The 23781-nt window shown below is 38.4% G+C and overlaps 1 protein-coding gene across 6 annotated transcripts in view; it reads left to right on the top strand.

Moving 5' to 3' along the window:
- The window catches only part of HOOK3 (hook microtubule tethering protein 3), a 113453-nt gene that overhangs the window by 80846 nt on the left and 8826 nt on the right, over positions 1 to 23781 (top strand). For 4 of the 6 annotated variants that reach the window (XR_003005905.1, XM_024764962.1, XM_024764961.1 and 1 more), the window contains 2 exons: positions 188 to 259; positions 2892 to 3028. Coding sequence is in view for 5 of the 6 variants with exons in the window: in XM_024764962.1 (XP_024620730.1) it covers positions 188 to 259; positions 2892 to 3028 (209 nt within the window). In the remaining variant the exon portion in view is untranslated. Of the gene's footprint in view, positions 1 to 187; positions 260 to 2891; positions 8234 to 12956; positions 13337 to 23781 lie in introns of those variants that run through there. The other 2 variants (XM_024764964.1, XM_024764965.1) reach the window with 2 other exon arrangements.

Here is a 23781-nt window from a genome sequence, read left to right as displayed (position 1 = left end):
TGGTTGTTTTTTTTTTTTTTTTAACCATTTTCGATCTGGGGTTGGTTGAATCCATGGATGTGGAACCCATGGATATAGAGAGCTGACTATAGAATTGTGCCCGTGAACTTAGATAGTTTATTGTGAGTATTTTATTTATGTTGAATTGTTTTTCATCTTAACATGCTTACATGTGCTTGCTTTTTAGAAAGAATATGAGAAAACAAAGAGTCAAAGAGAGATGGAGGAGAAATATATTGTTAGTGCCTGGTACAATATGGTAAGAAAATAACACGTCAAAACATATTACAAAATTCAGTGAATATGTATCATTTATTATATTCCCTTTACTGTAGAATTAATTCTACCAAATGAATCTGAAAGTAATTACTGTCCTAACACACACTAACAAAACCCTAATGCTGATCTTAGGGCCAAACAACAGATACAGGAACCACCGTAAACGGGACTAGAACATTGTGGATACATCATTATCCCTGTCCTAGAGGATAGAAAGATTTCTGTCTCTCAGGACCATTTTATTCTCGGGTGGTAGGGACTTTAATAATATCTAAACACAGATACAGTAGCTTTTGTTTTGTGGTACTATTTCAGTGCCTTTGCAGGAGCGGTACTTGTAATGAAAATAGTTTAACTGTCTCTCAGGTTTTGGTAAATGTTCACAGTCTTAGACCCTGAACAGCTGAAGGTTTTGAAATTGAATTTTACAACAAAAAATCTTAAACGTATTGCAGGGGAAAATAAATGCTTATCAGCATTTTGGGCTTCAGTAAGACTTTTCTGGATATGGAGAGCTATGGATTTTGAAGAATGCTGTACTTTTTCAATATTTTTTTTCTTAGACCTTTTCTTCTTTTTCTGCTTTGTTCTTCTTCCCAATAAGACCACTCCGCCTTTTCTAAGCGTTAGCTGCCTGAGATAGGAAGTTGGACCAGATTCCTTTCATCATACCCCTCTGACCCTGTAGTTGTGTTACTGGCACAGTACCGTTTTACAATTACAATTGTAAATTGTACCATTTTACCGTTATAATTGATACTGTGTCTGAAGGGTTCATGTCCCAGGTCTCCTAATAATGTGATTTGAACTTTGTCAAAATTTCATACAGTTTTATGACATGTCCACATTTATATTTGCCCTGGTACTACATATTTAAGATTTTTATCACAATTTTAAAAAACAAAAAAGGAAATCATACTGGGTTTACATTACCATTACTGTTAACAAATATAGATTAATTGAAAATTAAAATGTAAAAAATAAGAAAAACCTGTGTTTAAGGAAGGTCTCTGGGAACTAGTCCTGACTTCACCCACATTGTTTTCTCTTCGTCCTCCTTCAAGGTTAATGTTAGCAATCTGGGAGCTCTGCCCCTCAGTCCGTATTAGTGATTTCATATACCTGATTGATTTTTATGACTTCACATATTGTGTTTCGTATGGAACAAAACTGATTTATTCTGTGACATGGTATTAAAGAAGAATCTTAGTTTTCAGCTCTGCGGAGAGTGAAGGAATAACTCCCAGTAGGATCACACAAGTTATGTTCAGATAGGGTAACCGGTAACAGCTTCATACATACATTCAGAAAGTTCTGCATCCCAGACAACCGAACTGGAAGTGAGGATGGTGAGTGCTGGGAAAAGGTATTAAGTATCTCAGGGAATGGCCGCATGATGGATACTGAGATCTTGAAGGGGAGTCTAGAATTTGAATAAGTTGTTTAGAATGTGAAAGTTAAAAAGGTATATTTGAAATAAAATATAATTGTTAATTTATGTAGCCAAATTAACAGATATTACCAATAGATATTTGTCCATTTTATTCAGATCCTTAAATGCTTTAATTCCAAACTGAGTAAAAAGCACATCCTGGGTTTTCTCATGGGGAGAGTGGAGAATGTTGTGCATTGGGGTCTGTTTGAAACGCAGAGCCATGACCCCAGTTTCCCTGGAGGTGACGGGAGTTGGGAGGTTTGTCTTGCCTTCTGCCTTCTGCGCGGGTTTGCCCAGCGCCTCTGGCGCCTGCCCCGCCTCTCTCCCGGCTCTGTTTCTCCTCCTTCCCTGTTGCCGGCGTCCGCTTCCTCCCGTCATCTCGCTTCCAATCACCGGTGAGACAAAGCTGCCGCTCCCAGTTCTTCCTGCTTCTCTGGCCAGGGTTCTTCGCTAGCTTATTAAATGAGAACCGAAACCCTTTTTTCCGGATCTACTCGGGGTCCTCACTGTTTACTCCTCCGCGTTTAGAGAGCGCCGCAGGTTCTCCCTCCCGTTCAGGTGCCCTGGGCCCGGCAGGTGGGCTCGTCCCCCTTCTAAGCGGGTAGGCCTCCTTCTCCAGTCCTCGGGAAGGACCCCTGCGCTCCTTGGGCCCGCTGTGTGGGCCAGCCGTCAGGAACTTCCCTTAACAAGTGTGCCTGTGAAGAAAAGCAGCGTGGTGGTATGTATTATACCTGGTGTGACTTTCCACCCTAAGAAAGAACAAGTGCTTTTGTGGTTTTCTATTCTAACTAAACCCTCTGATTTCCATATCCCCACGTGAATCAACTGCTACCAATCAATTGCCCTTTTTTTCTTGGAAAATCACTTTATGCATTTGATTCGAAAGGGACGTATGTATGATTGAGTATGGATGATGCATTCCAAAGATCCATCTCTATTATAATCTATTGTTTGGGTTATTGTAAATTCAGAAAATTAAGCCTTAATTTTAACAAAAGATTTGTACCTAATTGTTGGAACTTAAATGTCTCTAAGATTTTAATCTATCACGAGCAGAGTTAATGTTCCTAATTGTGCCTTATGTCGTCAGGTAACAAATTCTGCGCGATGAAATTTTCTTTTGTGAGAGTGTGTTCCATTATCTTTTCACTGATTACTTTTTTTCCGTGTTACGTAGGGAATGACTCTGCATAAAAAGGCGGCAGAAGACAGACTTGCTAGTACAGGTTCGGGGCAGTCATTCCTGGCGAGGCAGAGACAAGCCACCAGCACGAGAAGGTCTTACCCGGGCCACGTCCAGCCAGCCACAGCAAGGTAGACAAGTCCTGCCATTAGAATAAAAAACACCCCGCATTCAAAGCATACTTCTGTTACATATAACATTTCAGGAAATTCAGCCAGCTTATATTTTGTCTGTATTTCATGTATTTAGTTGTTTCTTATTTGAGGACTTTCTCTCTTCTGTATCTATAATGTTTTAGTTTCTTGGTCCTTTATTTTGTAGTCCTTTTGGTTCCTTTTAATGTGCCAAAAATTTTTTTAATGCCCAATTAAAAGTGTTGTATATTAGTGTAGTACTTTTCTTTGTATGAAAATGTCCTTTCCCCAATGGTGTAGGCTTTGTAATGAATTAGATTTTCTGCCAATAATTGATATACAATTTATATTCTTTATTGTGCCTCTGTGTTACCATGCTTTCTAAGAATGTCTTTGTTTAAAGGGAATTAATCTTTTTATGATGTATTAATCTGTGTTTTCAATTGTTTTCCAAATGCACTTCAAATAACTTGCATACTTACTATGTAAAATGGTTGGCAAGTGCACTTTTTGCAAAGACATAAATACATTGGCAGAGGTGCTAATCAGATCTTACCTAAGGCACCTGATAGAACTATTTAGAGGGAAAAACTGAGTTTTCACATTGTTTTATAGGAAATTAAATTTGTCCAAAGATTTGGAAACTATTTTTAAAACATAAATAGAATTTCATTATTTCCTACTATCTTATTTGCTGGCAGAAGTGAATGCACTGGTTAGGTTATTTGGGGAGAAGTTACAGAAGAAAAAAAATCAGGAAGTTTGTTCATTTTTCTTTTTTTGGAATATCACAGTAACTGAGGATCAGATTCTAGCAATGGGCTGACATTTCGTTGCAACTGCCCTCCACATATAAAAGTATATAAAAGATGTATTTTTTATATACTTATGAGTCATAGGTGGCCTTACCTTTGGGGTAATTTCCTTGTTGACTTGCACCTCATTTGTCTTACTTATTCCTTAACATAAAACCTGCTATTTCTCAATAATTCCTAATACTTAACATCTTAGTATCAGTCGTTAGGATCAATAAGTGACTTTTTGTGTCTGATGTTATGACAGGTGGCTGTCATATTTTTTCTTAATTCTATGTACTAGTCTAAGGGTTTGCTACTGAGTAGATTCTCTTGGGTATTTGGTTGCCCCAAAGTGCTTACATTTGTTGACAGATTATAAACTATGTTTTTTTACATTGATGAATGGCTGTCAAGTAATAATGATTGTAAAGCACTTTGACTATATAAGGTGCTATATAAATGCAAAATGTCATTCATTTGAACATGAAATGTCTCTGCCTAACTTTCCATATTGGCCCCAAATTATATTTCAGTTCCCCTCCAGCCTTTTTCTTGCACCATAGCCCATAGCCCAGTAAAGCAAAAATTTACTGAAACTAGGTCGATTATTTGTTTTCGGTTTTGGATAGGTCACCTATTAAGAAGATTTTATTTCATATACTTGCTATTTAGAAGTTCAGGTTTCATTTAGTTTTGTGTATTAAATACAAATGAGTAACTTTAAATCAAGCTAAACATAATCAAGAATTTTCAGAAACTATATTCCAGTGTTTGATTTTAAATCCTTATTTCCTTCTTTTTTTTATAAGAAATTGACCTAAAGACTATTTTAGGTGTTTTCATTTGTCCTCAGAAACTGTACTTGAAGAAAGGTATTAGAATATACACAGAAATGACTCCATGCATTGTGCTAATTTTTTACATTAAGTACAGAAGTCTGAGCTCAGTGTGAGTGCTTCTGCCTGGTAAGAAGAAAAGCAGGAAGACTTAGTAGTAATGGAGAGAACCAGCGAGTGGAATGCATCGTGGGGTTTCAGGAGGGCAAGCAGACCTAATCAACATAGAAAGTTTTGACAATGAAAGATTAAAAATGATTTAAGATGGGTAACCCTCCCCCACCTCCACCCTTCCCCGTCCCTTTATTTCATAAATCAGAGTAAGGATCCAACAGTTTTAAAACAGGGCATGAACACTCACCTTGGTAAAATTAAAATTATTGGGAAATATAGCTGCAAAATAAGATAGATGAAAATCAGAGTCCATGAGCTGTTTGTTAAATGGATTATATCCCATGAGAGGAGAGGTTTTAATTTTAGTTCTCTATTTACTGTCCCAGTCCTGGTCTCCTACCCACCCCCCTGCTCAGATATGTTTCTCTAAATGGGAGAGGAAAGTGCCAAGCTTTTAGAAGGAAGTTTTCCGTCTTATTTTTCTTCAGCATGCCATTATTTTGGTGCTTATGTTCGTAAGTTTCACTCACCTTTACAGTATGTTTAAATTTTAGTATATTGCTTTCGTTCCATAGCAGAAACTTTATTTCTAAACATTCTGTGATGTTTTCTTAAAAGTCAGGAATAGAACTTTGCTGTCCCAGTGAGGACCCCATTTCCTTTGCTCAGCTTTGGACAGGATTTTTACATTTCTCTTTCTCTGGCGATGACGCTGGGCACACTGTGGAGTCAGCACAGAGTTAGTGCGCTAAGGTTGGGGTTGAGCCATCACCCCCTGTCTGAGTTCTTGTGAACAAAAAGCTTATTTTCTGTTTTCCCTCTAACCAGGGTGAGAAAATACAGAGTTAATAACTAAAGACTACAAAAGCATGAAATTTATATTCTGCAGTGTGTATTTAAGAAGTTTGTAAAGGGGAAAAAAAAATCCAGCAAATATGCTTACTGCATCTTAAAAAGAGAGTAAATAATACAGCTGTACGTATCTTTAAAAAACTTGCAGAAACCCGATCATACCTTTTTTAGTATTTGTCTGATTATTTAATAATAACCAAGAAAAAGAAGTACCAAAACAAAGGCTCCATTTTCTAAAATTGATCAGCATTGAATTATTTCTGTTTGATGGCCCAGCCTGGTAAAATTGGCTAACGAGATGATTCATTATAATAAGGATAATACTGTCCACTGTTATTTTGTTGCGGTCTTACTGCTTTGTCTGTATGATAAAAGCTCAGTTGTACAAACTTGAGCTAAATGTTTCCAGTCAGAAACATCAGCCCATATATATCAGCAGTCTTCAGCAAGGCATGAAAACCGGTGCTGTGCAAACAAACCAGCAGTAAGCGATTGTGAGGGGAAGGAGGATTTAGGTTGAAGAAAAGGTACATTTTATTTTTGAGCTATTTTACTCACACTTCCTTTTCAACTGCAGTTTTATTTATTCATATCTAATGATATGAAATATTTTGTAGCGTCTCTTGTGCTCCGACAAGCATTCATCTTTTAAAGATAACACCGTGTTGAAAACTTGAAAATCTTTATTCTGATATAAGAATTTACTTGAAATAAAATTCTAAATTTTTGAATTTATCCTAGCTCCCTGCATTTAATCTCCAGTGGTCCAGATCTCAGACTCCAGAAGTGTTACACTTTTCCCCAGTTGGAACACATGAGGTTTATCTGAAAAAGCATCCACAACCCACAGATAGTGTAAACCTAGTTAGTTTACAGCTACTGGGATAAGAACCTGTGATCCTAAAGGGAGAGGAAGGTGCTTGGCATCTTGCTTTTTGCTAGGGGCAGAATAACAACATGCTTCTTGTTGTCTGTTCATTAAACTATGGGAGCATGTTTTGACTTTTTATCCTTATATTACAAAGTGACTCTTGGCCTAGAAATGGCTGTCGAACTGATGCAGGATTGTACCCCTTAACAGTGAGTAGGAGTCCTACCCTTACAGGGTAGGAAGGACTGAACAGAACAAAATAAGATGGGATCTCAGATTCTTTGAAAATTACTTTAGCATGTTTTAAAATTTTTCCCTTTTTATATGTTAAAAGGGTTTTTCCGTTCAATAATGATAATCTCTTTTCCTATAGTCCCAACTGTCAAAATGGCAGCTTATTTTAGTAGATGTGCAACCCAGTTTCACTACATTTAGAAAGCAATTTCAGAGTTAATTCTTTGTAACTATAATGATTCGAATATTTTGTATCATGAAGTTTTTATATGAGGGAGGCCATTCTCAATGTATCTGTCATCCAGTTTTTTACTTTGTATAAAGCATATTTAAATAATAATTGGTATATGTTTATTTTATGGAAAAATTTGAAAATATTTTAGTGTCCAATTTAAGCAAGATAATTTTATTGTTCTAAAGTTGTGCAATAAATACTGTTTCTTTCTCAGAAGCCTAAAAAACATAAAATAATTTGCTACCGAAACAGCTAATTTCTGCCCCTCCCCATCCCCCTAAATCACAGAAGTATCAATGTTTATCTCCCTTTTTATAAAATGAAGGACAGCACAAATATGATGACATCCATCTCTTTTAAATCACTGATTATGTTCTTGGAAAATACGTACTCATAATTTTGTTTTTAAACAGCCTTTTATCAATCCAATTCCCATGTATTTATAAATATAAAAACTTTAAAACTTATATTTAATGTTATCTTGAAGTATGCTTGAATTCTTCACACTGCACTTAAAATGATAGAGAAAGGGACATTAGTTTATTTGAGAAATAAGAGACCGGAAGCTAATTATGGCAAGTATGTGAGTTTTAGTAGTTGTGGTCTATGGATGTTTCCTAACAATTCTATTTCAGCAATTAACGTCTCTCTTCAGTATTTTTCTGCTTTCTAACATTTTCCAATAATATTCTGTGAGATAGGTTTGTATGCTGTATATAAGTGAACATAGAAATCGGAAAGTAACCGAAGGCTGTCAAGGCAGATCCATTCCTAGTGAGTAGAATCGATTATCGGAAAAAGAAGAGGCCTAATTTTGAACAAATATCCAGGCAGATAGAAGTGCTAACACTATTAAACCTATACTTGTCTTAACAAATGTTCCTAAGGTAATAGTTTACATAAAATCTCCTGATTTTATTACATGATCATTCAATAAAAAAGAGCAGACAAAAAATAATTTATATTCTAATTGTCCTTCCCTTCAGTGGACATTAACTGGGCACACAGTATTAACTGTACATGTTTATGAGTGGAGGGGAAAGCATCTATTTTCATTTTGAAACTGTTAACCCATTACTAAATCTAAGATAGTGATTTAAAGCCATGAGGATAGGATGATCTGATGAGATGGGAAGAAATCTGTGGTGGCTGAAACTCACTACCAACTTCCTAGCAGCTATCTAGGTCCGCTGCTGTGTCTGGTTTGCAAACCATGTCTCCCTTAATTATACGTAGTAGCCCCACAGAAAATTTTGTTTAAAATGAAGACAAGGGCTTCCCTGGTGGCGCAGTGGTTGAGAATCTGCCTGCTAATGCAGGGGACACGGGTTCGAGCCCTGGTCTGGGAGGATCCCACATGCCGCGGAGCACCTGGGTCCGTGAGCCACAACTACTGAGCCTGCGCGTCTGGAGCCTGTGCTCCGCAACAAGAGAGGCCACGATAGAGTCCCGTGCACCGCAATGAAGATTGGCCCCCTCTTGCCACAACTAGAGATAGCCCGCGCACACAAACCAAGACCCAACACAGCAAAAATAAATTAATTAATTAATAAACTCCTACCCCCAACATCTTCTTTAAAAAAAAAAAAATGAAGACAAGAGTAGACTTTATGTGTGTGTGTGTGTATATTCAAGGAGAGCCTTTATATACCTAATACATTACTGCCAGGCTCTGAATTAGATGTTTAGGGTCTGCAGATGAAATCATCAGAGAAGGTGTCCATACCCTCAAAATTTAAGGACAATGGGGCTATCAAATATCCTAAATTATATTGACTCAGAGCTTAAAAGAATAATTAAATATCACGAGAAGAGCAATCTCAAAGTGAGAAAAAGAAAATTACCAAAGCATGCTGAGTCTTTAATGTGTGTGGGAGACTTCCGCGCGGGCACCGTTGCCTTAGAGATCTCTAAATTGACAAAGGAAAATAATTTGATTAGCATTGATATTGTAAAGGTTATAAAAGGAACTCATGTTTATTCTCGGTGTATTTGTCAACCTATGGACAGTGATTACTGTATATACAATCTATAGTGTGTTTATTTTATAGATGTCACTATTAGAGATGAATGTCTTAATATTATTTACTACTTCTAGTCACTTATGTATTATTTATACTTTACTGCAAGATTCACAGCACTTTACTAATATTAGATAATTATTTTCTTTCTACCTTTCTGTGGCATTTCCTACTTACATCTTTTCCACTGGGGTTCTTCTCCTTATTTTGGAACACTCACTAAGAAAAATGTAAAAGATTGCCCAAATAAATAGGCTATGTACTGTTCCTGAAATGTTTAAAGTCAGATCTGAAGTTCTAAGTCTAGAACTCTCTTTGAAGCTGGGTTGGGGCTACTAGGCATGAATTACATTTTATATTTCACATTAATACGACTCATAAGTTAGTACTCATGAAGCCAAGTTCTCTCAAATGCAGACACACTTAAAACTTTTTGTTGAAAACAGAAGTTGCACTAATACAAAGTAAACAGTCTTCTGGTTAATCAGAAGATGCTCTTACCTGCCATTTACCTGTCTCCTAAAATACAAATCTGCAAACTGTCGTTCACTTTCATAGTTTCTTCAACATTGCATGTACTCAAACACAGGAGAAACAAAGCCAGGTTCCAGGAGCTGTGAAGTCCAAGAATCTGGAAAATGGTGGGGGTGAGGTGATGGGAAAAGGCAGACACTAACAAGGGCAGGATGCTACAAAAATAGTCTGAGTTCTACTATAACGTATGCTTTATGAACTTGGCTGTTTTCTTAAGTTCAAATATAGCAGAGTTTTCAGCTGATTCTTTTAAGAGATGCTTTGAGGAGTCAGGACTCTTCCGCTTGTACTTGAGTATATCTGTATTCCAACCCTAGTCAAAAGAGAGTGAGATATTTGTTGTTACATAAACACTGACACAGATGATTGCTGCCAAAGAATAGGGAGATTTGCTCATAAGAACTTTCTCTTAAAGTTTTTTATTTTGCGTTTCTGGATGAGAGAAATGCTTTTATGGTGTGAAGAGTTTCTGTAGTGCTTTCTTCTGCGTTACCCTCTGCTCTGCTGGTATGCTTGGTGTGGGCAGGTCACCTAGAAGAGAGAAGCACAAATAGAGAAGGCTAGACTCTGACCTTTGAGGGAAGAACCACTTTCATCCTCCCCGAGTAAAAAAATAAAAATGAAACACACCTGTACACACACACACACACTCACACACACAAGGATGAAATGGTAAGTGGGTAAGTCACCTTCTAAATGTCTTTAGCATCCTTTGGCTGCTTGTTAATCTAGTTAAGAGTAGATTCTAGACCTGCGTTGTCCAATTCACTAGCCAGTTCACAGCTAATTTAAATTAAGTAAAGTGAAGAATTCAGTTCCCCAATCCCCCAGCCACATTTCAAGTGCTCAGAAGCCACCCGTGGAAAGTGTGTTACCATTTTGGACAGCACAGATATAGAACATTTCCATCTTTGCAGAAAATGCTTTTGACAGTGCTGTGGTGCCCAAAGAGAGAATAAGGACAAAATAAAGATATTCAGTTGACTTATGATACTCTTGGATTTTACCGGCATCGTTAAAGAAAGCTATTTTTCTTATAAAAATTAATACCAGCCCTTTTTAAAGACCCTGGAAAAATCAAAACCCCATTCTTGGAAACTAGTTTTCAATGTATTTTTTAAACAGATTCTTAGCACTTTACTTTTTAAGTGATATTATTAAATAACTTCATAAATCATAACTTACTATCTTCAGGTTTTTTCCTTTTTTAAGTAGTCTTTTAAAATTGATGATACATAGTTTCTAACATTTATCCAGCAGAAACTGATGAATGCTTAACTTACTTACAAGTAAAAGTTGATAAACATCATATTCCTCTGTTTTGTTACCTTTAAATCTTTCTCGCACAGGCTCAGCGGCCATGGCTCACGGGCCCAGCCGCTCCGCGGCATGTGGGAATCTTCCCAGAACGGGGCACGAACCCGTGTCCCCTGCATTGGCAGGTGGACTCTCAACCACTGCGCCACCAGGGAAGCCCTATTCTGTTACTTCTAAATCTGTATAGGTCTAGGGAGAGTTGCCAACAGTTTTTTTTGTTTCTGCCCCTAAAATCACATTTGATCATCTTCTACCTTAAAGGTTTATCAAGATCCAAATAGTTTCTTTGATTTTCTTCATAGTGTCTTGCTCTTAATTACTTAGATTATGAATCAAATTAAGTTTCCTGTATGAAGCAAAGATTTTATTCCAGCAACTTAATGAAACATTTTTTTAAGATTTATTAATTGACTTGGCCTATTACTAAAGTGCTTAACATAACTAAAAGGATCTACGCAAATGCATCTTTGAATTTTTTAATGAATGTAAGAGACTAATCATAACTTTTTGGAGTCAGCTTGGTACTTAGTGAAAACTATCCCGTTAGGAAGTCAGATGCTTTCCTCTTCGTTTTTAAATTTTTTAATCAAGCAGCAGACTTGATCCAGTAGTGTCAAATTCCAAGCAAATATAATGAAATTCTTATTGTTATTCAAGTACAGATGAGTAAATGGTGTGATTTGAGTTTGTTTTATTATTTTCATGGTGGTCTAATTTAATGTGTGTTCTACAGAGACTCATTTTACTAGTTAAGGGAGATTTTCAATGTGCTTGAAATAAGAAAGAACCTGCTAGTATAAATACAGGAAATGACTGTACACAAATGCCAGTCAATCATTTGGGGGCTTTTAAATTTTTTAATAGTAAGCTTTTGGTTTTTTAATAGCCTTAGTTATTTAAAATTCAGATGCACTGAAATGCCATTGCTGTCACTAGCTGTTTACAGATTATGTGTAATTCATAAAGCTTTGTACTCAGAAGAATAATTTCCAGGTTTACTCTTGTTTTGCAGTTTTCATGTTTTGACAATTGCCCCACCATTTATAACACTCAATTTCTGGTTGTGTAATGAATGGTAAAATTCAAACATATCTAATTTAATAATTTGCCTTATTTTGATTAACAAATTCTATCAAAGATTTGGGGATAGAAAGAGGCTTCTTTTTCCTATAGTATTTTTTAAACTTTTCAGATGAGCTGGAAAACACCTTAGTACATTGGAGTTGGAGTTGTACTGGTTACAATCCCAGCTCTAAAGCCTTATACTCATGTCTTAAGTATTACTGATTGTTCTGTGAATTGTTAGTTTGATATTTGACATTGTAGTTATCCACCTTGCAGTTTAGCCTTTGCAAAAAGGATATTGCTAGGTATGTTCTTATTTCTGGTTGACTATTGAATTCGTAATTTCATGATTTCATTTTTAGTCATAATCCAAAAAAGAAATCCACGTGGAACTCTAAATTTCTCTCTCACCTCACAAATGGAATCAATACAGTTTTAACAACACTGTACATAAATGGCATCCAAGCAGTTTTCCACCTGTTTACCAAGTTTACCAATCATTTACTCTGTGTTAGACTTGTGGGTTTTCTCACTGTTTTTCTGAGGTAAATGACTTGTGAGAAATTTTCACCAAAATCGCAAAAACCTAAAGTCCAAGAAATCACCAGAAGACAGATTTTTAATTTTTTGAAATCTTATATTGTATTTCCTTTTGATATCACTTATTCATTTTAATTTTATGACTGCCAACTTGTTATGGTATTAATTATATGTATATGTTTATATGTATGCATATAGTATATGTATATGAAGAATAAAGTTAAGATTTGGTCAAACTATATTTTCCCATTCAAGTACAAAAATGTTTTCAAGGCTGCAGAAAGTGTACAGTTGTCATACAAGTTGTAAATAAAGACTTGTATAAAAATTCAGCTTAGATTTTTTCTGCTCTTAGGCCGTACAAATGCATGTTTAATAATGTCTAATAGTATCCATCCGCTTGCCATACTGTCCTGTCAATTTAGATATTATGCCACTGACTGGCTGTAAATCAGGAATAGTCTTTGAGTTTCTTCCCAGTACCTAGGATAAGTTTTGTTTTGATTCAGGCTGGTTTACAATGTGTGTAAGCTGACTGTCCAAAGTTCTGAGGGATAAAAGGTAAACATGGCTTCTCCCCTCTTACCACAGACTGTCCAGCAAGAACCAATGGTAGGTACTTACATTCTTTCACAATATAAGGCATTATTGTTGAAGCATCCTGTTTAAGCCATAGATGCCCCTTTTCCTGCCTGTCGACCCTTAAAATTCACCCTTTTCCCCCACCTCCACCCTAGACATGATTGAAGTATGGCATCTTCAGTGTCACGTAAAGTGGCAGCAGCGGTGGAGAAATCAATTATACTCACATTAAAATAATTCCAGAGTGAAGTTAGCACCAATATTTAAAAACAAATAAACCTAGTATGCACGTAACCAAAATAGTGCCCACTTTAATTTGCATTTAATATGACAGTTTAATGTCAGAAAGAGAAATATAAGTGTTCTTCACTCATTAGTATGGAGGTAACCGTATTAAGTTTAGCCTTTATTGAGTGTCTGCCCTGGGTATTGAATGTTGAAGCAAAGGAGAAGGGGATGAGAAGGTAGGTAAATCACAAAAATTAAAGCAGCTGCCTTGAAATAGCTGTGTGATCAAATGGGGCACAACACAGGAAAGTTCCCACCTAGAGTGTGTCCCAGCCGGAAGCCCCTGGTCGGCCTCGAGCGCCATTCCGGTCATTCCTGCAGTGCAGACTACTGCACAGTGTCGTGGGTTTAACGATGATGTGCTCTCCCGGGGCTGGGCACAGCCCCAGCTGCTCTCTGTCGGGCCCCTCATTCGCTCCCAGCTAGGTGATGGCTGAGACTAGAGTCATCCGAAGACTGTTCTCACATGTGGTACCCAGACTGGCGTGGACAGAGTGCCCAAGAGAGATCAGGCCGCTCCCCACACAGCCTCCCGACGTGGCCAGCTGGACACACACAGTGGAGTCACGGGGGAGAGGGACTTCCTAGATGCAGCTGGCTTCCCCCAAGCAGGAGTGCTGAGAAACCCTGCGGAAAGCTCCAAATCTCGTCAGCACCCAGCCTTGGAAACTGCAAAGCATCAGTTCTCTTTTATTTGTCAGGGTTGTCACAGGTAAGACCAGATCCAAGGGGCTGACCCTCCACCTCCCAGTGGAGGAATGACCCACTTACCACAGCTGCATTGTCTGGATTCAGAGAGAAGTAACACTTCTGCCATGTAGATCATACTCCTGAAATCAGGATATTTCCCCGTCTTCTAATCCCTGTGCCAGGCACACCCACCGGGGTACGGAACCACCAAGTACGTAACTGCACTGTGAACAAAAGCTGAAAAGTTTGAAGCCCAAAAACACGCACTTCTTTTAACAGGTATCTAATTGTATTGTAACATGAGCTCCAAAATGTTTCTACTCCCTACTTTGGCAGTTAATTTCTGAGACTGTATTTTAAGGGAATTGTCCAAAATATGAGCGTCTCTGTGTAGTGAGATGAACTCTCCGTGTTCCTAGCCAAAGCCTCCCATTTGTACGATGGCTTCTCCTAAAGGACTTGTTTCCAGAGATTTCCCCCACTTCCCGGTCTGGCATTTTCAGGTTTTTCTGCTCTACTGAATCATTCCTATTAACATACAAACATGCTGTTATTTCTCATATCTTCGACCTGTCTTTATTAATGACTTATTGTTAATTTTTAAACTGCATATCCTTTTAAAGTTTATTTATTTTTGGCTGCATTGGGTCTTTGTTGCTGCACGTGGACTTTTCTAGTTGTGGCGAGCAGGGTCTACTCTTCATTGTGGTACGTGGGCTTCTCATTGCGGTGGCTTCTCTTGGTGCAGAGCACAGGCTCTAAGCACACGGGCTTCAGTAGTTGTGGCACATGGGCTTAGTTGCTCTGCGGCATGTGGGATCTTCCCAGACCAGGGCTTGAACATGTGTCCCCTGCATTGGCCGGCAGATTCTTAACCACTGCACCACCAGGGAGGGCCTAAACTGCATACTTTTAAGCATGCAGTTTAATAATTTTTGAGATGTATATACTCGTGATGAACCCATCACGGCGATCAAAATAATGTGCATATCCATCACCCCAGAAAGTTCTCTCAGGCCCCCTGGTAATTGCCCCAGGCCCTCCCAGTTCCCCTACGCCCACCCGTATCCCTGGACAACCACATCTGCTTTCTGACACTGTAGACTACTTTGTGTAGTTAGTGTACAATTTTGTGTAAATGGAATCCTGCAGTATGTACTCATTTTTGTCTGGCTACTTTTACTCAGCATTATTTAAGGTTTATCCATATTATGTGTATCCATAGTTCATTCCTTTTTATTGCTGAGTGGTATTTCACTGTGTGGATATGCCACGGTTTGTTTATTCATTTGCCTGCTCATTAGCATTTTTTTTTTTTTTTTTTTTTTTTGCGGTATGCGGGCCTCTCACTGTTGTGGCCTCTCCCGTTGCGGAGCACAGGCTCCGGACGCGCAGGCTCAGCGGCTCATGGCTCACGGGCCCAGCCGCTCCCACGGCATGTGGGATCTTCCCGGACCGGGGCACGAACCCATGTCCCCTGCATCGGCAGGCGGACTCTCAACCAGTGCGCCACCAGGGAAGCCCTCATTAGCATTTGAGTGCTTCCAGTTTGGGGCTGTCACAAATGAAGCTTTGTATGGGCATGTGCTTGGGTGAACACCTGGAGTGGAATGGCTGGGTCCCATGGTAGGTTTAGATACTGTTCAATACATTTATGCTTATTACCGATTTTGGCTTAATTTTTGTATATGGTGCAGTGCAAGGTATGGATTGTAGGGTTTTTTTTGTTTATTGGGGTAGGCATATAGAATGATCCAGCACCATTTGTTGAAATTATCTTTTCTCCACTGAAATGCATTTTACAACTTCGTTGAAAATCAGTTCTCTTTATGAGTCTTATTTCTGGATGTCGGCTGTTACACTGATCTGTATCTTGACACCAGTAATACCCCATCTTGATTATTGCAGCTTTAAAGAAGTGTTGAAGCCACGTAATGTAAACCCTCCATCTTTTTTCTATTTCAAAGTTGTTTTAACTGTTTAGATCCTTTGCATTACCTACCATATGAATTTTAGAAGCAGCTCATCAGTTTCTACAAAACAAAACCTGCTGGGATTTTGACTGGGATTGCATTAAATCTATAGATCAACTGAGAGAATTAATAACTTAATACTGAGTTTTGCATCCATTTATTTAGGTTTTCTTTAATTTCTCTCATCAGTGTTTTATAGTTTTCAGTGTACATGTTTTTCATATCTATTGTCAGATTTATCCTAAGTATTTCTTTATTTTTGATGCTGTTGTAAATGGTATTTTTTTAATTTTAATTTCCAGTTTCATGCTAGCACATAGAGATACATTTGAACTATCTTTTGGTTTACTTAATTTTCTCTTTTTTTGTTTGTTTGTTTTGATTTCTATTTCAATTGTATCCATTCTGATCTTTATTATTTCCTTTCTTCAAATTACTTTAGTTTTCATTTGCTCTTTTTCTAGTTTCTCAAGGTAAAAACTGAGGTTATTAGTTTAAAACCTTTCTTATTTTCTACTATAGGCCTTTAGTGCTAAACATTTCCTTCTCATTGCTACCTTAGCTGCATTGTACAGATTTTTATATGCTATGTTTCTCTTCTCATCCAGTTCAGAATACTTTCTGATTTTCATTTTCACTTCATCTTTGACTCATGGGTTATTTAAAAGTGTGTTATTTACTTTTTAAGATTTGAGGATTTTCCAAGGATTTTTCTGTTAATGATTTCTAATTTAATTCCATCATAGTTAGAGAACATATTTTGTATGGCAGGAATCCTTTTGAATTTATTGAGATTTGTTTTATGGCCTAGGATAATGTCTATCTTGGTAAATGTTTTGTGTGCACTTGAAAAGAACTTTCAAGAATTCCACCGATGTTAGCTGGAGTGTTCTATAAATGTTGATTAGATGAAGTTAGTTGAGAGTGCACTTTAAGTCTTCTAGAGCATTACTGATTTTTCTATCTACTTTTCCTATCAGTTATTGAGAGAAAGATGTTGAAATCTGACTATAATTATGGACTTGTCTATTTCTGCTTGTAGTTTTTGCCTTATCCATTTTGAAACTATTATTAGGTGCATAAATTTTTATACTCAATATGTCTTTTTGATGAATTGATTCACCTTTTGTCATGAAATGATCCTCTTTATCTCTGCTAATTTTCTCTAATCTAAAATCTACTTTGTTATTGTTATAGACACTTCACCTTTCTCTTAATTAATGTTAATATGTCTTTTTACATCTTTGTACTTTTTCTTTCATCTTCTTATTTTTAACTTACTTGTGTCTTTAAAGTGGATTTCTTGTAGGGAGCACATATTGGGTCTTCCTTTTTATCCAACCTGACAATCTCTGCCTTTTAATTCTGTCTTTAAGCCATTTACATTTAGTATAATTATTGATCTGATTGGGTTTAAAATTTACCTTCTTGCTATTTATTTTCTATTGGTCCTCTCTATTCTTCATTCCTTTTATTTTCTGCCTTCTTTTGGAACAGTTGGGTATTTTTTATGATTCCATTTTATCTCCTTTGTTGACTTATTTCTTATAATGTTAGTTGTTGCTTTAGGGTTTATAGTATACTTCTTTAATTTATCACACTTTAATTTCAAGTGATATTATACTCCTTCAAGTATAATAGCATAAGAACCTTCAGTAGTGTACTTCCATTTCATCCTTCTAGACTTTATGCTAGTACACTTTAATTCTACATTTGCTATAAGCCCACAATACATTCTTGTTTTTACTTTAAGCAGTGAATTATCTTTTAAAGAGAATTGTATAATACGAAAAAAATGGCCTTTTGTATTTTCCATTACAGTTATCATTTATGGTGCCTTTTTTCTTTTGTGTAGATCCAGAATTCTATTTTGTATAATTTCCTTCCGGATGCCCTTCAGTATTTCTTGTACTGAAAATCTACTGATGATGAATTCTTTCAACTTTTATATATCTGAAAATGTCTACTTTGCCACCATTTTTGAAAGAAATTTTCACTGGGTGTTTTCTTTCAGTTGTTTAAAAGGTTGTTCCACTTTCCTTTACCTTATATTTTTTCTATATTAGTTGTCTATAGCTACATAACAATTAACCCAAAGTTGGCTGCATAGAAAAACAGTTTCTTTTGTTTAAGAACGCAGGTGCAGCCTAGCTGGTGCTTCTGGCTAAGGTCTCTCACAAGGCTGCAGTCCAGGTGCCTGCCAGGGCTGTAGTTATCTTGAAGCTGCACTGGGGGAGGATATACTTCCAAGTTTACTCACATAGCTGTTAGAAGGCTTCAGGTCCTTACTGGTGGCCAGAGACATCAGTCCCTTGCCATGTGGACCTCTCTATAGCACAGCTCACAACATGGCAGTTTGCTTCCCTCAGAGTGGGGACTCTGAGAGACATAAAGGTGGGGGGAGGGGGGAAACATGTTGGAAGTCACAGCCTTGTAATCTGACATGACATCCCATCGTTTTGCTGCTTCTCATGATACATTCTGGGTTCACTCTGGCTTATGGCATCAGAAGACATGTACTAGAAGGCTGAGAGCACACACTTCAGAGCCAGACCACCTGGTTCAGATTCTAACTGCACCACTTTACTGACTCTGTAACCTTGGACAAGTTATTTAACCTCTCATTGTCTCTGTCTCCTCCTGTGTAAAATGAGGATGATAGTAGTAACCACTTTATAGGGTGAGAGGGTTATACACGTGAAATAAGAGAACAGTGGCTGACTCATAGTAAGCACTGTGTGTGATAGCTATCACAATTCACAGCATTTTTTGGAAGAACAAAACATTGGAAACCAGCTATATATTCATGTTTCGGAGAATAGATAAATGTGTCATTGTCATACAATTGTATGCTATATAACCAATAAGAGGGTCTAGATCTGTTATAACAGAGACAGATCGCAGAAATAATTGTTGAGTGAAAAAAAGGCACATAAGTTTTAGACACTTTGAGTATGACAGTATATTAAATTTGTAATTTTTAATTAATAGACTTTTAATATCAAAAAAATCTAATGAATATAAAATTCTATTTATATAATCCCAAATTTATTTATAACCCTGTCAAATTATATAGCCCTATATACATGTCCTTCCATGCCTGTGTATACACATCTCTGTCATTCTTGTTTCACTTTTCCATACAGTGGGCTTGGCATCATTTTCATGTCAATGCTATTTTTTTGCAGAACAGAAATCTATAAGTGGGACTAGGATACTCAGTTTTAGGACTAACCATTATCTGAGCCTTCAGCGAGTCATAACCTTTTTGCTGGTAGAGGGTCTTGCCTGGATGTTGATGGCTGCTGACTGATCTGGGTGGTGGTTACTGAAGTTGGGGTGTCGGTGGCAATTTCTTAAAACAACAGTGAAGTTTGCCACATCCCTTGACTCTTCCTTTCGTGAACAATTTCTCTGTAGCATGCATTGCTGCTTGATAGGATTTTTACCCACAGTAGAAAGTCTGTCAAAATTGGAGTCATTCCTCTCAAACCCTGCTGCTGCTTTATGAACTCATTTGATGTCATATTCTGAATTCTTTGTTGTCATTTCGCCGATCATCACAGCATCTTCACCAGGAGTAGATTCCATCTCAGGAAACCAGGATCTGTGGTTGGCTGAACCCACAGATGCAGAACCGGGGATGCCGAGAGTTGACTCTAAGATTATATGCGGGTTTTCTACTGCACAGGAGTCGGCACCCCACCCCTTGGGTTGTTCAAGGGTCAAATGTAATTATTTTTTCCTTTGGGCTTTTGGTTTTAGTCTTGTGTTTTTCACCATTTTACTCCAATTCTGTTTTCCACCTTAAAATATTTTTTATTGTAAAATATAATACAAAAACAGGAAAGTACATAGTATGAACATGTAGTCTTACAAGTTATCATATAGTGAACAACAACGTAATCACATCCCGGCAGGATTAAACATTGCAAGTGCCTGAGAATCTCCACACATTTCCCTTCTCAAGCTCCTCCTTCCCCAGAGGTAACCACTAGCCTGACTGCTATGGTAATGATTCCATTTTTTGTTTAGGGTTTTACCATTAAGTAAAAACAACATGGTATGACGTTGCCTGTTCCTAAACTTTGTGTAAATAGAATTATGTAGTCTGGCTTCCTTTGCGCAGCATTTTGTTTATACAGTCATCCTTATTATCATGTGAGCTCCAGTTAATTTATTTCATTTTTGCATAGAATTCCATTATATGACAATATACATTGTACCCTTGACGAGTATTTTGGTTGTTTCCAGTTTGTGGCTATTCCAGACAATGTTGCCAACATTGTTCGTATATTCTTTTTTTTTTTTTTTTGTTCATATATTCTGATGCATCAGAGTATGCGTTTCTTTGGGGACGTACCTAAGAATAGAATTACTGCGTCATTAGGATAGGTATCTTCAACTTTCCTACATAATGCCAAACTCTTCCCAAAGCAGAGTAGTCATTTCGAACTGTCAAGCTTTTTCATTTTTGCCAATGTAATGGGTGGGTGGTGGTATATAAAAATGTCTTTAATTTGCATTTTCCTGATTACTGAGATTGGTCACTTTGTCATGTATTTATCTGCCATTTGGGTTTCTTCCTTTGTGCAGAATATGTTCCAACCAATCTTCTATTTTAGGTTATCTGTATTTTTATTTCTAGGAATCTAGTACATATTTTGGATTTAAGCCCTCTGTGGTTTGCCTTCAACTCTTGGTGTATTCTGACGAATAGAAAGTTCTTAATTTTAACATAATCAGATTTATCATTTTTTCTTGTATTACTTATTTTCTGTGTTGTTCAAGAAATTTTTTCTAACTCTAAAGGCTGGAGATTTCCTCCTATATTATCATCTAAGATATTTATCTTTTGCATCTCATATTTCAGTACATAGTGTGAGGTAAGGATGCAATTTTGTTCTTTTTTTAAAATTTTTTTCCGGTATTGATGCCTAATTGTCCCAGCACCATTATTCAGAACACTAGATTTTTCTCACTTCTCTTCAGTGAAGGTTTTCTCAAGTCTCAAGCATCCATATATATTCATAGATATGTTTGTGAGTTCTCCACTGTGTTCTGTTACTTGCTTTGTCTATTTCTGTGCCAATATCACACTCTCTTAAATCATTACAGCTAAAGTATTAGAATTAATAGAAGTTAGGACTTCCCAGGTGGCGCAGTGGTTAAGGATCCACCTGCCAGTGCAGGGGACACGGGATCGATCCCTCGTCCAGGAAGATCCCACACGCTGAGGTGCACCTAAGCCCATGCACCACAACTACTGAAGCCTGTGTGCCCTAGACCCCACTCACCGCAACTACTGAGCCCACGTGCTGCAACTACTGAAGCCCGCGCACCTAGAGCCTGTGCTCTGCAACAAGAGAAGCCGCCACAATGAGAAGCCCACGCACCGCAATGAAGAGTAGCCCGTGCTCGCTGCAACTAAAGAAAGCCCGCACACAGCAACGAAGACCCAACACAGCCAAGAAAAATTAATAGAAATTAGGAAAGCGGCTAGATATAAAAATCAATTTTAACAGCATACCTAGAAGATATAAAACCTCATAAGAGACAATAAAAAGCTAAATAAACAGAGATATGCCGTGTTCATGGATTGGAAGATTTAATATAGTAGAGTTGTCAGTTACCCAAACATAGATCTACAGCTTTATTACAATCCCAGTCAATCTCAATGAGATGGTGGTTTGTTGGTTTGAATTTTATTTTACTTATTTTTTAAACAGCAGGTTCTTATTAGTTATCCATTTGATGCATATTAGTGTATACATGTCAATCCCAATCTCCCAATTCATCCCACCACCACCTCCCGCCCCCTGCTGCTTTCCCCCCTTGGTGTCCATACGTTTGTTCTCTACATCTGTGTCTCTATTTCTGCCTTGCAAGCTGGTTCATCTGTACCATTTTTCTAGGATCCACATATATGCGTTAATACGCGGTATTTGTTTTTCTCTTTCTGACTTACTTCACTCTGTATGACAGGCTCTAGATCCATCCACATCTCTACAAATGACCCAATTTCATTCCTTTTTATGGCTGAGTAATATTCCATTGTATATATGTACCACATCTTCTTTGTCCATTCATCAGCTCTCAGGGGCTCAGCTTTGGATTTGGCCCCGCCTCTGCGTGTAGGTCACTGGAGGGCGTCTCTTCTTTGCTCAGACAGGACGGGGTTAAAGGAGCCGCTGATTCGGGGGCTCTGGCTCACTCAGGCCGGGGGGAGAGAGGGGCACAGAGTGCGGGTCGAGCCTGCGGCGGCAGAGGCCAGCGTGACTTTGCACCAGCCTGAGGCGTGCCGTGCGTTCTCCCCGGGGGAGTTGTCCCTGGATCACGGGACCCTGGCAGTGGCGGGCTGCACAGCCTCCCCGGTAGGGAGGTGTGGAGAGTGACCTGTGCTCACACACAGGCTTTTTGGTGGCGGCAGCAGCAGCAGCCTTAGTGTCTTATGCCCGTCTCTGGGGTCCGCGCTTTTAGCCGTGGCTCGCACCCGTCTCTGGAGCTCCTTTAAGCAGCAGTCTTAATCCCCTCTCCTCGCGCACCAGGAAAGAAAGAGGGAAGAAAGAGTCTCTTGCCTCTTTGGCAGGTTCAGCCTTTTCCCTGGACTCCCTCCCGGCCAGCCGTGGCTCACTAACCCCCTGCAGGCTGTGTTCACGCCGCCAACCCCAGTCCTCTCCCTGCGCTCCGACCGAAGCCCGAGCCTCAACTCCCAGCCCCGCCCGCCCCGGCGGGTGAGCAGACAAGCTTTTCGGGCTGGTGAGTGCCGGTTGGCACAGATCCTCTGTGCGGGAATGTCCCCGCTTTGCCCTCCGCACCCCTGTTGCTGTGCTCTCCTCCGTGGCTCCGAAGCTTCCCGCCTCCCGCCACCCGCAGTCTCCGCCCGCGAAGGGGCTTCTTAGTGTGTGGTAACTTTTCCTCCTTCACAGCTCCCTCCCACACGTGCAGGTCCTGACCCTATCCTTTTGTCTCTGTTTATTCTTCTTTCTTTTTCCCTACCCAAGTACGTGGGGGGTTTCTTGCCTTTTGGGAGGTCTGAGGTCTTCTGCCAGCGTTCAGTAGGTGTTCTGCAGGAGTTGTTCCACGTGTAGATGTATTTCTGGTCTATCTGTGGGGACGAAGGTCATCTCCGCGTTTTAGTCTTCCGCCATCTTTCCGGAAGTCCTCACATAGTAGTTTTGATTTGCATTTCTCTAATAATTAGTGATGTTGAGCAGCTTTTCATGTGCCTCTTGGCCATCTGTATGTCTTCTTTGGGGAAATGTTTATTTAGGTCTTCTGCCTAAATTTTTGGATTGGGTTGTTTGTGTTTTTAATATTGAGCTCCATGAGCTGATTATATATTTTGGAGATTAATCCTTTGTCCGTTGATTCATTTGCAAATATTTTCTACCATTCTGAGGGTTGTCTTTTCATCTTGTTTGTAGTTTCCTTTACTTTGCAAATCTTTTAAGTTTCATTAGGTCCCATTTGTTTATTTTTGTTTTTATTTCCATTACTCTAGGAGGGGATCAAAAAAAATCTTATTGTAATTTTTGTCAGAGTGTTCTTCCTATGTTTTCCTCTAAGAGTTTTAGAGTGTCTGGTCTTACATTTAGGTCTCTAATCCATTTTGAGTTTATTTTTGTGTATGGTGTTAGGGAGTGTTCTAATTTCATTCTTTTACATGTAGCTGTCCAGTTTTCCTAGCACCACTTATTGAAGAGACTGTCTTTTCTCCATTGTATATCCTTGCCTCCTTTGTCATAGATTAGTTGACCATAGGTGCATGGGTTTATCTCTGGGCTTTCTATCCTGTTCC

This window comes from Neophocaena asiaeorientalis, unplaced genomic scaffold, assembly GCF_003031525.2.
Source record: "Neophocaena asiaeorientalis asiaeorientalis breed wild unplaced genomic scaffold, Neophocaena_asiaeorientalis_V1.1 scaffold14, whole genome shotgun sequence".
NCBI lineage: Eukaryota > Metazoa > Chordata > Mammalia > Artiodactyla > Phocoenidae > Neophocaena > Neophocaena asiaeorientalis.
The sequence above is the reverse complement of the archived record's forward strand: the minus strand, read 5'-3'. Positions and strand labels throughout refer to the sequence as shown.